Genomic DNA, 12,810 nt, shown 5'->3' on the forward strand with positions numbered 1-12,810 from the left:
GCCGGGTTCAGAGTTAATCCGTCCCTTTCGGAGTACCAGTTCTTCTCCGTATCTCAATCTGCTAACAAACAAATATCCACTTAGTCAATTCTCTGCCGTCGGAAGATTATACGCCGAACCAAATAAACCATCCCCTCCTTATTTGTAGGATGGGGTTGTCAACCACAGCAATTTTTATCAGGAGCCGAGTTGAAGTCTTATGAGAACTGACCGCTCGGTTGTATATGTTGACAAGGCGGAACCAGAAGCTGTTTTGAAAGCGGAAACCATATGGATCGACGGCCAGCCTTACGGTCCGCCGTCAATGGCGGAGGAGACCAGTGCCGATCTCACTCGTGAGCACGACATTTGCAAGGCGATTTCTCCCCATCAGTATGTAACGAAATGCTTTGGTCTCGTTCAGGATGATGATGGCCGCGCTATCGCACTAAAGCTTGAACGAGTGGCCAAGGGCAATCTTCGTCACCTTATTGAGGAGACTCCAGAACCGCCCTCGATGCGTCGTCGACTTGGTATGGCTACTACTGTTGCGGAGAGTATTATTCATCTTCATTCCCGCAGTGCCATCTGGGGAGATACCTCGACTCGAAATATCCTAGCCTTCAGTGATAATAGCCTAAAGATGTGCGACTTCGCCAGCTCTGCCCTCAACGATGCTTACCCTGAGTTCTGAGCCTGCGTACTGTCCACCTGTACCAGAGAATCAAGTTGGCAAACTTTCCATGATGCAACGGGAGCTGTATGCCCTTGGATCTGCCATTTACGAAATCACAGAATGGAAGTTCCCATATGCAGGAATGGACGGCGATGCTTGGGAAATTGTTGAGGCAGGCACGGTGTCCGTTATTAGCAACGAGAATATTACCAGAGAGATTATCAATCGATGCTGGAGCTTTGGATATGAATCTGCGAGTGCTATATTAGATGACTTAGCAGCTCGGGCGAAACAGCTGTCGAAGGAATGAGTGGAATCACAGAGCCACTGATTTGGATGGAGATATGAAGAATAGAGTTCTCAGTATTATTGCTACGTGATGAAATAATGGTTTTCATAGCGGTTCGAGTCAGGTAGCAATGCGTAGACGTTATTCAAGACAAGGCAATAAAACAGATTTAGGCAGTTTAAATGAAATGCTCTTCTTTCGAGGAACTATGGTCGATAATGATATGAGTGCTATTGTCACATGGCCTGATTCCTACTGTTCAGTCAGATATCACATAGTCGAGAGCGCTTATTTCCCGGTTTATGCGCAGTTCATCATCAAGACGAATGAGCAACGCGGTCCCATCCCTATTATAACGCACTGACTCCGTTATCTCCCCCTCAAGATGATCGTGAACTATGATCCCGCAGGGATCGAAATATTGAAATAGGCGGATTCACTCCAAGATCGTCATTAGTTCCGGTCTTGTTTCGCGAACCGTTACACATTGACTTATTATGATATAGAGCTCAGATCCAATCCAAACGATAGGTGAGAGCCGGTTGCCATAGTAGTCTCGGATGGGGGCGAATGCGTGATCTCTGCGCGCGAGATGTCTTTGCGAAGAGTTCAAGGGCCGTCTTGCATGAAACCAGAAGATGATCATCTGATCTCGTTGGTTGTGGAGACGGTTCATTTTGTATACGTTATATTTCCAAGCGTAGCTGAGTTGGAGTATTACTTTAGGTGAGACTGAGTGGAAGAACAGCGCCGAGCATGGCCTACTTATATGTCTGAAGGCATTTGACTCTGATAAGTCTGGTTCTTATCTGTGATGGGTCGTGATCAAGTACTTTGACAGGTGATAATCCCTTGGTCACGCCGGAAACTGGTCACCGTCCTTGAAATCTACGCTCATCACATTGTTAATCACATCATCTGTGAGCGTTGATTGTAGGACACAGGTGTACTTGCACCACTGGCAAGGAAGTAATTCTTCGGAGAAACGAATTGATGCGCTCACTGGTATTCAAGAGGAGAGGGAGTCCTTTGAGGACAATGGCGGTCACCCATCTTCACACACTACGTACAACAGTACGACTTGAAAGAAGAAGGTCATCTGAGAAAAGATTGTTTAGAATGATAATGGCAGTCTTATGGGTGCAATATGGTCGGTCTTGGATACTTTGTCGATTTATGGAGTCACCTTGCTGAGCTCCGCCACCATCTCGTCTGTTGCTCGATTTGGTGTCTTTTGGGATGACCGACGTCTCTTTGCAACACCTGACCCGATCTGAAGTAGGTGAGGGACTGCCATCATAATCGTTGTCATCATCACTTGGCTGCTGCGCTCCACTCTCTGCCGGCAAGCATCGAGACCGTGTCCGGATTGGGGAGCATACGAATCCCTTCCAACGCTGTGGTCTGTAAGGAGTAACACGCTTCTCCTTGCGCTTTGTCTCCGGAATGCTCCTGAACACATCCTCATCCTCCACACGCCATATATCGAGGTTTTCGGCAGCGCTGTGCCAGGCCTGAGATGGAGGCGGCGATCGGATGGCCTGAAGGACAAAGGCAAAGACTTATGCGACAGCTGTACGATGGAGTCGGGTCTCATCTTCGTCTTGGACATCTAGGCTCAGTACACAGACAGAGTAATAGACGCAGGAAGGATCATCCGGAATGTGGAGGAAAACGTACGTCTCCCCTGTGCACACGTACCCGTACTGGATGCCCTTACCCACCATGTAGGAGAAGAGCTGGGTCACGACGGCGGTGGTAAGCCTTTTCGCTGCGAATGCAAATTCTTCACCATCCTGGTTGATTACATCGCGATCTGGTTCGATCTCTGATACGAACCCTGTGACAACCTCGTCCTGACTCAACCTGTGTGGTGGTTTGTACTCTATCGCGACCGTTGGTATATTTCGATCGTCGGTGGTACGGTATATGCAGACTGATCCGCTCGATTGCCCTTTCCCCGAGCCTTTCGACGATGAGTGGCCCGGTTGGGTGGCCTGGGGAGTTGCGTCGTTGTTGCCCCACTGCCGTCGGTGTCTATAGACATTTGCTCCATGGACTCAGAAAGTGACTCATCGGCGTTTGCCAAGATTCGTGTGGCTTTCGAATGTTATCGTTCCATGAAGGCCGAGACGACTCCTCAGCGACAGATCGTTGTACGTCTTGTCCACCAGCTTCTAGACCGCGTTTTCCACGACATCTCGCTGGGAGTTGCGGAGTCCAAGCTGGCTACTAACTGGGCGAAGCAGGGACCTCACGTATTCCAGCTGGTGTCGGGACGGAAAGGCGGCTCGGGAACAATTCCAGGGACTGAAGGAGAGCTGATCCCAGATTTCTTCTTGTCTCGTTGGGAATGTGGTCCATGGGATGATTCGTCGAGGATAGATTCGGCCGGTCGGATTCGTCGTGTCCCCTTGTGTCGTTAGGGAACGGTCGGTTACTACTTCGATAGCGGCACTGAGCGAATGACACGTTTCAAGATGCCGATGGAGTGTCAACGGTTGTGATGCACTCGCACGTTCTTCAGCTTCTTCGCGTCGGCGCTGTTCTTCTCGAAGCTATTTTCGCAGCTCTTCAAGTTCTTCCATGGAGGCTGATGAATTTCTGCATGACGAGTGCGGATAACCAGCGTCAGGGTCTGGTTTTGTGTTTGATACCCCCCAAACAAACAAGTTGGTTAACGGGGAAACATCGGCTATCGATAGGCTTCCCCAGCCAACGGATGGGCAATTTTTTTTTCTTTCGGTTCCTCATTTCCGAACTCGAAACTACATATTTTCTGATGAGGGGACGCGTATGCACGGCCGCGAGTTTCGAAGAAACTCCCTGTCGTTGCCGAGGTAGTTTATCATTGGTCTTTTTGCGACACCCCCAGATGGCGCTTCGGCCTCGGTCACAGGATTTGCCACGTCACCGCCCCCATTCAAACTCCGCATTTGATCCAAGAGCAAGGTCCAAAAGTATCCTTTGCTTTTAGTAGTGGGGAACACGCTATTTTGGCACCTGACTGGGCTGGCATCGGATTATTTGTGGGTCGTCTGCCCGGCACGTTCGCTGGAGCAAGCAAATTCTGCTCCTCCTAAGCACGTCCTATCATAATATGGATCTAAAAACCTCAGTCCTCAGCCCGGATCCGGATGTGATCTCTGACAGAGAGATCGTGACTAACGTGTCGAGTAGTACCCCATCCTGGCCCCAGGTCGCGAAGGTGGGCGACATTACCGTCTCCATTTACCACCACACTATCCCCAACAGTAGATCAGACGATGTGTCCTGTTGGACCTATGTCTCGTCAGGCCTCCAGAGCGTAGGGCAACCCGAGCTCGTCATTACTCTCCGGCGCCGCAGCAATGAGCGTCCCCTGGACTGGTCCCGCGAACCCCTAGATTGGTTCAAGATTGTGGCTTCGTGGGGCCGCTCGGGGAGGATTATCGACGCATTTCACACCCACCTCTTGACCTCGCACCACTGGTTGGGTAGTAAGAACCTGGAGACCGTCACGTACGGCCAGCCACATCGGGGTCTTCCTAACCTGCCCCCGGACGCCCTACCCCATGTCCGACTACACGGCATTGCTCTCACAGCAAACGAGACCTTAGTCGCAAAGGCCTACGGGTGGACCCGAGCCATTGGCCATTACGGGTTGAGCAATCGGTGGTGGCCCTACACCCCCTGGATCGACCGAGACCGGAGCGACTGCATCACCTTGGACGACATGCAAGGCACTATGCGCCTACGGACATTTGACGTTAAAAAAGTCCGCGGCGTTAGCTTCCGGTGGATCGACTCGAGCCTGATCCTTGAGATCCCCAGAGCGCGGGCATTGGAGATCAGGGCACTTGTAGCCGCCCTGCGCGATGAGGAGGTGCTGGCCCTGGATTCATGTCTGCATCCGGAATCCGATTTTTGCGCGACATGGAAGGCCGGGCAGAGCAAGGCATTACATGGCTACGGCACCGGGTTTGGCATTCCCATCCCCTATTCGTCAACTATGGAAGTGATGACTGTCTGACAAAACACGAGTCTGCAGAACCACGGACGTGAAGAACTTTGCCTTTGTTGTGTTCTGCCCTCAGCAAGAGAGTGATTCTTGGCTCTGTCTAGAAGATGGGTGCACATGTGAGCAAGCCGTACTCTGCCAGGCGGTGGTAGAAACACTGCTAACGCACAGAATACCTATGAAGTGCTTCTTACAGACTCTAGCTGGGCTGTCATCCGAAAAGTATTAGCATCTAGCGAAAGTCCGCAAACCCAGATACGCTTGGGGAGTGATTTTAAAGAAACCCTGCACATCGACTTTTCAACAACACCATATTACGATCACTTCATTCCTCGCCCTCTTGCGCCCAGCCCGGACCAGCCACTTCACGAGGACGAAGCCCACGTAGTGCTCAAACTTTTGTTTCTGCCTAACTACCCATTCAGCGACAACAGTGGTGAAAACATCCTGATGAACTACCTCAATGGCATCACACGGGCGCTACGCAATGTTATCCCACCAGAGAATAGGGGGTTTACACCTAAGGGGCTTATCTTGTCGGTGGATTTCCCGGGTTCGAACGGGAATCGGCTGACCATAACTGCTAATCCGGATGAGGCGGGCCTTAATATGGATGCCCTTATTGATGCGGCGACGGGGGTTGCAATACCTATGGAGTGGGTTGGACACACGGTTCGGTTCGCTCCCGTATTCTCGATATGGGGTGCAGAAGTGTCCGTGGACAATCATGAGCAGGAGGAAAACGGTCAAGTAGTCCCAATGAGAGTCTGAGCCAAGCAATTCTCATATAGTCCCAGCCAGGTCATCTCTCTTATGGCTGCCTCTATGTATCCAATATTTAAGAACACTTTGAAATATCTAGGAAATGAACACTGCCTTGCTTCTTGAGTGGGTAAACCATGCGTGCGTTGTTTGCTTATCTGTGATCAAAATCCCGACGCGGGTGTACGATCCGGGGGGGCTAGCAATACTCTTCAATACTAGCGCGGCGGAGGTGGATATCTGCAGACACAGCACTTGGCCTGACTTCTTGACCTCTGCGGGTTCTGCCCTAGCCAATACTAGGGGCACATCTAATAAACAAGTCCCATATATGTGGCCGTGCTTCCCCACGAGCTCGGCGCATGTGTCTGCACCGGCTCGGTCATTCGCACCCGCAGCGCGTACCCTAGATACGGTGGCTTCCTCTACTGGGCCTCGGATGCGGAGATAGCCCCCTTTGATCCGGCCTCGGACGTCGATCCCCTCAGGCGTGCAAGAAACGGCAATGACAGTCGCTTTCGGCTTGGCATTGTCATCACTTCGGTAAGACGACGCTGCGAAGTCCTGGACGTGCGTGATATGGCCCTCAATCGACGCCCACGACCACGACGGCGCCCGGTATATAGCTGGCCGATACGCCCTCCGTTCCGCGCCTCGGCGAGAAGGCGACCAGTGCAGCGACTCTATAAGCATGCTCCGCCACATCCCGGCAAGGTACTCGTCGTGTGGCCGCCCAAACGTGATTCCCGACAGTGCCGGTAGGCGGTCGGCATCGTTTGTGATGTCCAGGTCCATATATTGCTCGACGAGGGTGCGGTAGGCTTCGAAGTCCTTGGAACGCTCCAGGGGCTCTGCCGCTTTTGCAGCCATTGCTGTCGCGGCCAGGCCGCCTCCACGGCGATGCCGGTGCCTCGGTTCGACCAGGCGTCCGTGGGCCTTGCGCAGCCGCGTCTCGGACTGCAGTGACTCGGCGCGCTGCTCCCACCCGCGGCATTCGCAGGCGACGTGCGATACACACTCCCAATACAGCTCGCCACAGGCAAAGTGCAGCAGCCGCGGGCTCAGTACCTGCTCCTGCAGCACCCATGCCCGCTGCAGCAGCGGTGCGCGGGTCAGGCCATGCTTGATCTGCGGGCCGATGCGTAGGCGGCGCGAGGCCCCGTCGCGGTCCGTCGTGGCCGGCGCCGGCGCGAAGGCCGCCCAAGCGCCGGGGTCGGTCACGGCCCGCACCTGCCCGTCTGTCTCCACCAAGGTGAATGGCTCTGATGCATACCGTGTGAAGCAGCCACCGGCGCCGTCGGCGGCCCGCGACGCGGCGATGGTAAGCTGCGCGTTAGAGAAGACCTGCGCCATACGTGATGCCTGCTCGGCCCAGTCGTCCGGGTCGTCCTGGATAATGCACAAGCTGTCGATCCAGAGGTAGTGGAAGCCCAGCCTCCAGGTAAATATAATGGCATCCTGGAATGTCTTGGACAGGGACGGCCAGGGGATGTTCTCCTTGTGGTCGCGGATGTTGGCCCGGAGCGTGCGGACCACGGGGTTGCGACCCCAGCAGTGGCTAAGGGCCACATAGCGCCCGATCTCGCCCTTGGTCTCGCGTAGGAAGACGTTGTGATTCGACACCACCAGAACACGCGATGGGAGTTCCGTTGTCGCGGGTACCAGACAGTCTCCGTGGTGTTTAGTGCAGGTGCTGAGCCATTCCTTGGCCAGGCTGACTGCTGCAAAAGTTGATGTGTCGGGAATCCAACCCCCAACGGCGCCCGAGCCACCGGACTCATCGGATTCGGAGATTTCTACTCGCCTTAGAGCTCCGCTCTTGCCAACAAGGCCTGAGGAAGGCAGATTCTTTACTCACCTGTCGCAGACAAGGAGAATGAGGTCCATGGTTTGCCCTCCTTTTCCAGTCTCACGCTGATATTGGACGCGTCGGCCAGCAGAAATGAGTCCCCCACCGACTTCTGCTTGACGAAGGTCTCCCAGGCGTCGAACTCGCCGACCAGGAGGAGGGCAAAGTGATTGATGCCCGCGTGCAACGCCGAGCAGACTTCGCACCCGGCGAGACCGGCATGGCGCAGCTCAAGCAGCGTAAAGCCGTCGCCGCGCTCCTCGAGAGTTAGGATGCGACTACATACCTGGCAGCCCGTAGGCGGATAGGCGGCGGCCCGTGGGGCCCGCTCTCCCATTTTGCGCGCCCGCGGATGCGGCCCCAGACCGCCGAGCATGATGGCACGCCCACGGAAGCCGGCGCGGAACAGCATGTCGAGGTTCTCCTGCACCGTTATGTTGCGAGCCGGACCCAGGGCACCCGGCACACTAAAGATGGACGACTCAGCCGGCCGCCCCATGTCGGCCTCCCCGGTCATCTGCAGGATATAGTCGGGCGGCAACGTTTTGCCGTAGTCGTCTACTATGGTTGGATACCCGGCCGGATCTAGCGGCGCCGAAGGTGCGTCGGTTAGGGCTTTCATCCGCTTCAATCGCTCATCCCGGTCCCTGTCGTCCTCTTGGGGCGCCATGGCTACCTATAATCATGGACGGGTTTGTGCTATGCTGTTATGGCTTATCAAGTAGGCACGTTGGCTGAATATTTCCGATTCATCAAGGACGCTGCCCGGGAGGCTCCGCCCTTGTTCTCGGAGAGTGGGGATCTAGGCTGCTTCCATTGCCAGCCACCGACGTAAGGAGCATTTTAGCGATGCCGCTACTGGCTCTGTTTGCCCGTATGGCTGAGAGGAGTGCGCTGGTCGCGGTAATCCGGCTTGTGACCGAGCTTGACTGCCTTAGTGAAATCCTCGTCCTTCTTCTAACCATGTAGCGGCATTCCTCAGCGACTCGAAAATCCCTTATCTACGCTCGAATTAATAGACAGAGCCTCGCGATCGCCTGCCAACTACGCACCCCTGGCGGCGCTTCAGAGTAAAGGCAACTCTCTATAGGCAAGACACCTTATCATGGAGGAGCGCGGACTGCGGATTCTCTCTCTAGGTAGGCGGACAACGTCCTTTCTTTGCGTCTATCATACTTAGAGCATATGCTACACGCGCCCGTCCAGTACTGACAAGCCCGCGCAGACGGAGGAGGCACGCGAGGGCTCTCGTCGATATATATCCTTCGCGAGATTCTGGATCGCGTAGCTCCGGGACACGGCGGCCATGTAAGGCCGAGCGAGTACTTCGACTTTATCGGGGCATCCGGGCCCAATGCGCTTTGCGCCCTGCTCTTTGTGCGGTTTGTAGGTCCTCCACGGGCTACTTTGTTATCATGCACGCCTCCGAATTTGAAGACCAGATACTGAAAGCTAGCTTCCACTGACAGGGGCTCACCATTAACGAGTGCATTGAGTACTACCATGAGCTGTCTAGAAGGTTGGATGGCGTGGAAGATGTCTTGAATGCGAGGGAAGGCGAGGAGCTCGATGACGTCGACTTCGCCGATTTTGACGCCGCGGCTGACCCGGCTAACTCCCTCGAGACGATTCGCCAGCAGGTGGTTGGCCTAACTTTCAAGGCGATGATTATGCGACACGTCACGGACTGGCTCGAGCGAGCCAAGAACGCGGAAGCAGGCCAGTTCAACTACAAGTGCCCCATGGCCACCGTTGGTGTCGGCCAGTGCCGCGCCGCCGTTATGGGCTCCGAGTCGGCAGGGTATGGGAGGCACGAGAGCACCGTCGCCCACCGGCAATACCATGTGCCCATCTGGCATCGAACATACCTACGGCGCAATACCAAGACAACGTACACGTGCTGGGCCCTGGCCCTGGGGACAATGGCGTCACCCAGCATTGTCCGACCTGGCGTCGTCTTCCCAGATTTCACAGCCACCGGCGCCCATAGCGTGCATAGTCCGATAGAGTTGGTTCTAGAGGAGTGCAGGAAGATCTGGCCGGGGTTACGCCCGGGCGTCATCGTCAGCGTTGGGACAGGTGGTCTGGAGGCCATCTCGGATGAGGCATGGGGCGTGAATGCGCCGTCGCGACCCCTAACTCTCGTAGCCGCCAAAGTCTGCGCAGAGATGGTCGACGCCAACGAGAGCATCACCAAGCAGTTCGAGCGCTATGTTCTCCCCCACGACGAGACGTTGAGGCACACCTATTTCCGTTTCAACGCGCGGGGACCTTTCCCCTTTTTCGAGTATGACGCCAGGGAGAACATTCTCAGTGACACAACCAGCTGGATGTCGTCGGGTGAGGCGGCAGCACGTTCAGCTCGAGCCGCCGCCCTGCTGTCAGCGCCGCAGTTTCCGGATACCTTGGAGGATCAAATCGGTCTTTCAGCCTTGGCGGGACTTCTTGAGTCTCTGACTTTGCACGGCTATGCCGAAGAGGCCGAACTCCTGTCGGATACGATGACGACCTATTTCTTGTACGAACATGCGAACGCGGGACGGCGGTCGCATGGCAAACTCATGATGGCTGTTGCCGCTGAGCGGCTGGCCGACGCCGTTGACCAGCAACAGCCTGTAAAGCAGGGCCAAGAGCCAGATCGCTCCAGTTCGTGCGCCGCTAGGCTCACTATGCACTCAGCCTACGGTTTAGGCTTGGAGTGGATGTGGCAAATAGGAGACTTGTCCTCGGCTTCTGATGTCGCTGCAACGGCATATTTTCTTCTGATTATAGCTCGGCGAAGCAGTCCGCAGGAGATGGGTACCACTCTGGCCCAAAGTGTGATTCGTTCCGTGGCCAAGAATATTGGCATGGCACCGGACTTGGATCCCCTGTTCATCGCGCGTACCGAAGAGTTGTTGAGGCTGTCTTCGCTTGCATGTCTCTGCCAATCAGCCGTCGTCGAGGCTCTTACCTCCGAGCCACGCATCATCTTCAACGGGCCCTTCGTGCGCTACCTCCACGAGACGATTCAGGACACCAATCTGCAGATGCTCAGTCCAGTGGTAGCCGGACCTTTAGCCACCGCGCTGGCAACTATTATCTCTCTCGGCCGCTGGTCTAGGTTCCGTGATCAGACAATCACGTGCCTTTTGTCAAAGCAGCTCGGCAGCCACGACGCCCTAAGCTATCTTCCCTTGCTTAACTTGGCTATTAACAGAGAGTATATATCTCACGAAGGGCAAACACACGATAAAGAGGATGTTTTAGATGCCTGCAGCGTCACTCTCAAGACATATGGTCTCCCTCTGGCACACCGAACCCCCGAGGTCGCCCGAGCGTGTGTACAGAACGGTTTCCTGGGTGTCCTTCGCCGATTGCTTAATGGTGAACGCATTGACACTCAAAGCGGTCCAATTACCAACCAACCCACGGCTACAGCACATAAGCTGCTCGCCGCGTCTATCACAGATGCCGGCGATAACCTCCTGCATCTTGCTACCCGCAGTGGTTTCATCGACGTTGTCAAGCTGCTGCTGGAATTTGCTGGAAAGGGGAGAGGAGCGCTGTGCCTAGGCCAGCTGAATCAAGCAGGCCATACTCCTTTCCACGTGGCCTGCATCCGACGCGTCCATGTCGACGTTCTCAAGCTTTGCGTGGTCGGAGGCGCGAAGTGCGACCAAGTCAGCGGTGTCGGCCGCTCGGCCCTTCATTACTGCTTTCCGGACAAAGAAAGCTTTCGCCCCTACTATCCCGATCTGGTCAAGCTGTTTGAAGATTTCCAGCTGCTAGTTACTTTGCCACTTGACTGCTGGAAAGGGTGGACGAAGGACAAAGCAACAGTAACCATTGATCCTCACGTGTACGACCTCCGCCAGCTGATTCAATACATCTATTGTAGGGGAGCGGACATCTGCATCCAGGACCACTTTGGAGCAACTCCCGGACATCTTGCCGTGCGGAGGGGATGGCATGTCAACACCGATATATTCTTCGCTGGGGCGAGAACGGAGGATGAGAGGGTAGTACACTCCTTCCTGCGGCTTCGGGACCATGATAGGGCAAGTATGCTCGACTTGAGTCGGGCGATGGGAGACAAAGCCGCAGAAGATATGATATCTAGTGAAATGAGGAAGAGGTGTATTGAAGTGCCACTTTCACCGCCAGTATCACTTCAGCTACCTCAACCGAGTAGTTCAAACAGCCACTCACCAGATTTACCCATGACAACGCCGCCACTGAACCAGCCCTTGGCACAACCAGCGAAGCAGATGCTGTCACCAGCAACGGCCACGGGCTACAAGTCCTCGGCGACCTATAGCCCCACTCCCAGCGCTTCTTCTAGACCATTCACACCCGTCTTTTTGCAACCCAGCAATGCACCCACAGCATCAACACACTCGAGGCCAGCATCCACGGCAGCCACGCCAGATTCAGCGCACCAGTCGCCCCACACTCCACAAAGCCCAGTCGTGAACCCGGGCCCCCAATCGAGACCAGTGCCACAACATGTGCCCTCGCCAGGCTACAGCCCGGGCGGCTGGAGTGCGCCGGCTCCCACCCCGGCCTTCCATCCGAGCCCAGCGCCTCCACCACAAATAACGGCGCAACCCCTGTACGGCATGCCGCAGCCGGTGCTCTATAGTCATATGGGCCCGCCACATCTGCCGCACGGCTATCCGCCCCCGACTGCCTCACCCATGGCCAATCAGTCATCTATGCAACTCCAAACCATGACTGCTCCACCTCACGGAGGTGGGGACGGGGGAGCAGGTCAAGGAAGAGGAGGAGCCTCCGCGCCTCTCCAACCGCCCCAGAAAAAGGGATTGTTCAGGAAGTTAATCAGGCGGGACAAATCTTAATGGTGACCTTCAAGTCCTCGTCGTCCTCGAGGGGGTCATGGCGACCGCTTAAAGGCCTTCCAACGCTGCCGTTGGGCACAACAGTTTGACCATATTCGCAACCAACACAATCTACACAGACCCCCGTATCCAATTCCTTTATGCCTAGCTATTCCTAACCTTCCTCCAGCAAGATTAAATGGCTTTAGATGCATATTTAAGCCATCTTGCTATCAGATATGTACCTCGATCCGCGAGATAAATTATAATTTGCGAGATATCTATCACGATCTAAGCTATTTCAGGAAGAAAGGCAAACCAGCAAAGGGAAAAGAAATACCAATTACTAATCTGCACTTTTGGTATTATATTTACCATTAATATCTATTTCTAAAAGGTCCTTATAGTAAGTATTTTAAGGTTAATCTAATAGCT

The 12,810-nt window shown here is 54.7% G+C and overlaps 5 protein-coding genes across 5 annotated transcripts; 3 read left to right on the forward strand and 2 right to left on the reverse strand.

The window, feature by feature from the left end:
- The first annotated feature begins 1 nt into the window (after nucleotide 1).
- On the forward strand, nucleotides 2-1,098 carry BKA55DRAFT_579239 (uncharacterized protein). The gene has a single exon (XM_046193826.1). The coding sequence runs from the start codon at nucleotides 200-202 to the stop codon at nucleotides 671-673; it is 474 nt and encodes a 157-aa protein (XP_046044413.1). The 5' UTR covers nucleotides 2-199; the 3' UTR covers nucleotides 674-1,098.
- A 901-nt stretch (nucleotides 1,099-1,999) lies between these two features.
- BKA55DRAFT_543834 (uncharacterized protein) lies at nucleotides 2,000-3,698 on the reverse strand (the record flags this gene model as incomplete). Its single annotated transcript, XM_046190637.1, has 4 exons — nucleotides 2,000-2,485; nucleotides 2,669-2,968; nucleotides 3,182-3,487; nucleotides 3,615-3,698. The coding sequence occupies 4 exons, from the start codon at nucleotides 3,696-3,698 to the stop codon at nucleotides 2,000-2,002; spliced, it is 1,176 nt and encodes a 391-aa protein (XP_046044414.1).
- A 9-nt stretch (nucleotides 3,699-3,707) lies between these two features.
- Nucleotides 3,708-5,284, forward strand: BKA55DRAFT_136971 (uncharacterized protein). The gene is made up of 3 exons (XM_046184875.1): nucleotides 3,708-4,904; nucleotides 4,975-5,063; nucleotides 5,148-5,284. The coding sequence occupies exons 1-3, from the start codon at nucleotides 4,045-4,047 to the stop codon at nucleotides 5,171-5,173; spliced, it is 975 nt and encodes a 324-aa protein (XP_046044415.1). The 5' UTR covers nucleotides 3,708-4,044; the 3' UTR covers nucleotides 5,174-5,284.
- Nucleotides 5,285-6,282: 998 nt separating this feature from the next.
- BKA55DRAFT_482152 (heterokaryon incompatibility protein-domain-containing protein) lies at nucleotides 6,283-7,299 on the reverse strand (the record flags this gene model as incomplete). Its single annotated transcript, XM_046186200.1, has 3 exons — nucleotides 6,283-6,537; nucleotides 6,628-6,834; nucleotides 6,955-7,299. Coding segments are annotated over 3 exons (807 nt in total), but the record flags the coding sequence as incomplete, so codon positions are not given.
- A 1,361-nt stretch (nucleotides 7,300-8,660) lies between these two features.
- On the forward strand, nucleotides 8,661-12,396 carry BKA55DRAFT_543837 (uncharacterized protein; the record flags this gene model as incomplete). Its single annotated transcript, XM_046190638.1, has 3 exons — nucleotides 8,661-8,694; nucleotides 8,781-8,941; nucleotides 9,025-12,396. 3 exons carry the CDS (start codon nucleotides 8,661-8,663, stop codon nucleotides 12,394-12,396), a joined length of 3,567 nt encoding a protein of 1,188 aa, XP_046044417.1.
- Between the last annotated feature and the right edge of the window lie 414 nt (nucleotides 12,397-12,810).

Source organism: Fusarium redolens (genome assembly GCF_020744475.1).
Source record: "Fusarium redolens strain MPI-CAGE-AT-0023 chromosome Unknown BKA55scaffold_17, whole genome shotgun sequence".
Lineage (NCBI taxonomy): Eukaryota > Fungi > Ascomycota > Sordariomycetes > Hypocreales > Nectriaceae > Fusarium > Fusarium redolens.

Coding starts and splice junctions, on each gene's coding strand:
- BKA55DRAFT_136971 (XM_046184875.1), top strand. CDS start 4,045: ATGGATCTAAAAACCTCAGTCCTCAGCCCGGATCCGGATGTGATCTCT. Junction 4,905..4,974: donor TTACATGGCTACGGCACCGG/GTTTGGCATTCC, acceptor ACGAGTCTGCAG/AACCACGGACGTGAAGAACT. Junction 5,064..5,147: donor TCTAGAAGATGGGTGCACAT/GTGAGCAAGCCG, acceptor TACAGACTCTAG/CTGGGCTGTCATCCGAAAAG.
- BKA55DRAFT_579239 (XM_046193826.1), top strand. CDS start 200: ATGAGAACTGACCGCTCGGTTGTATATGTTGACAAGGCGGAACCAGAA.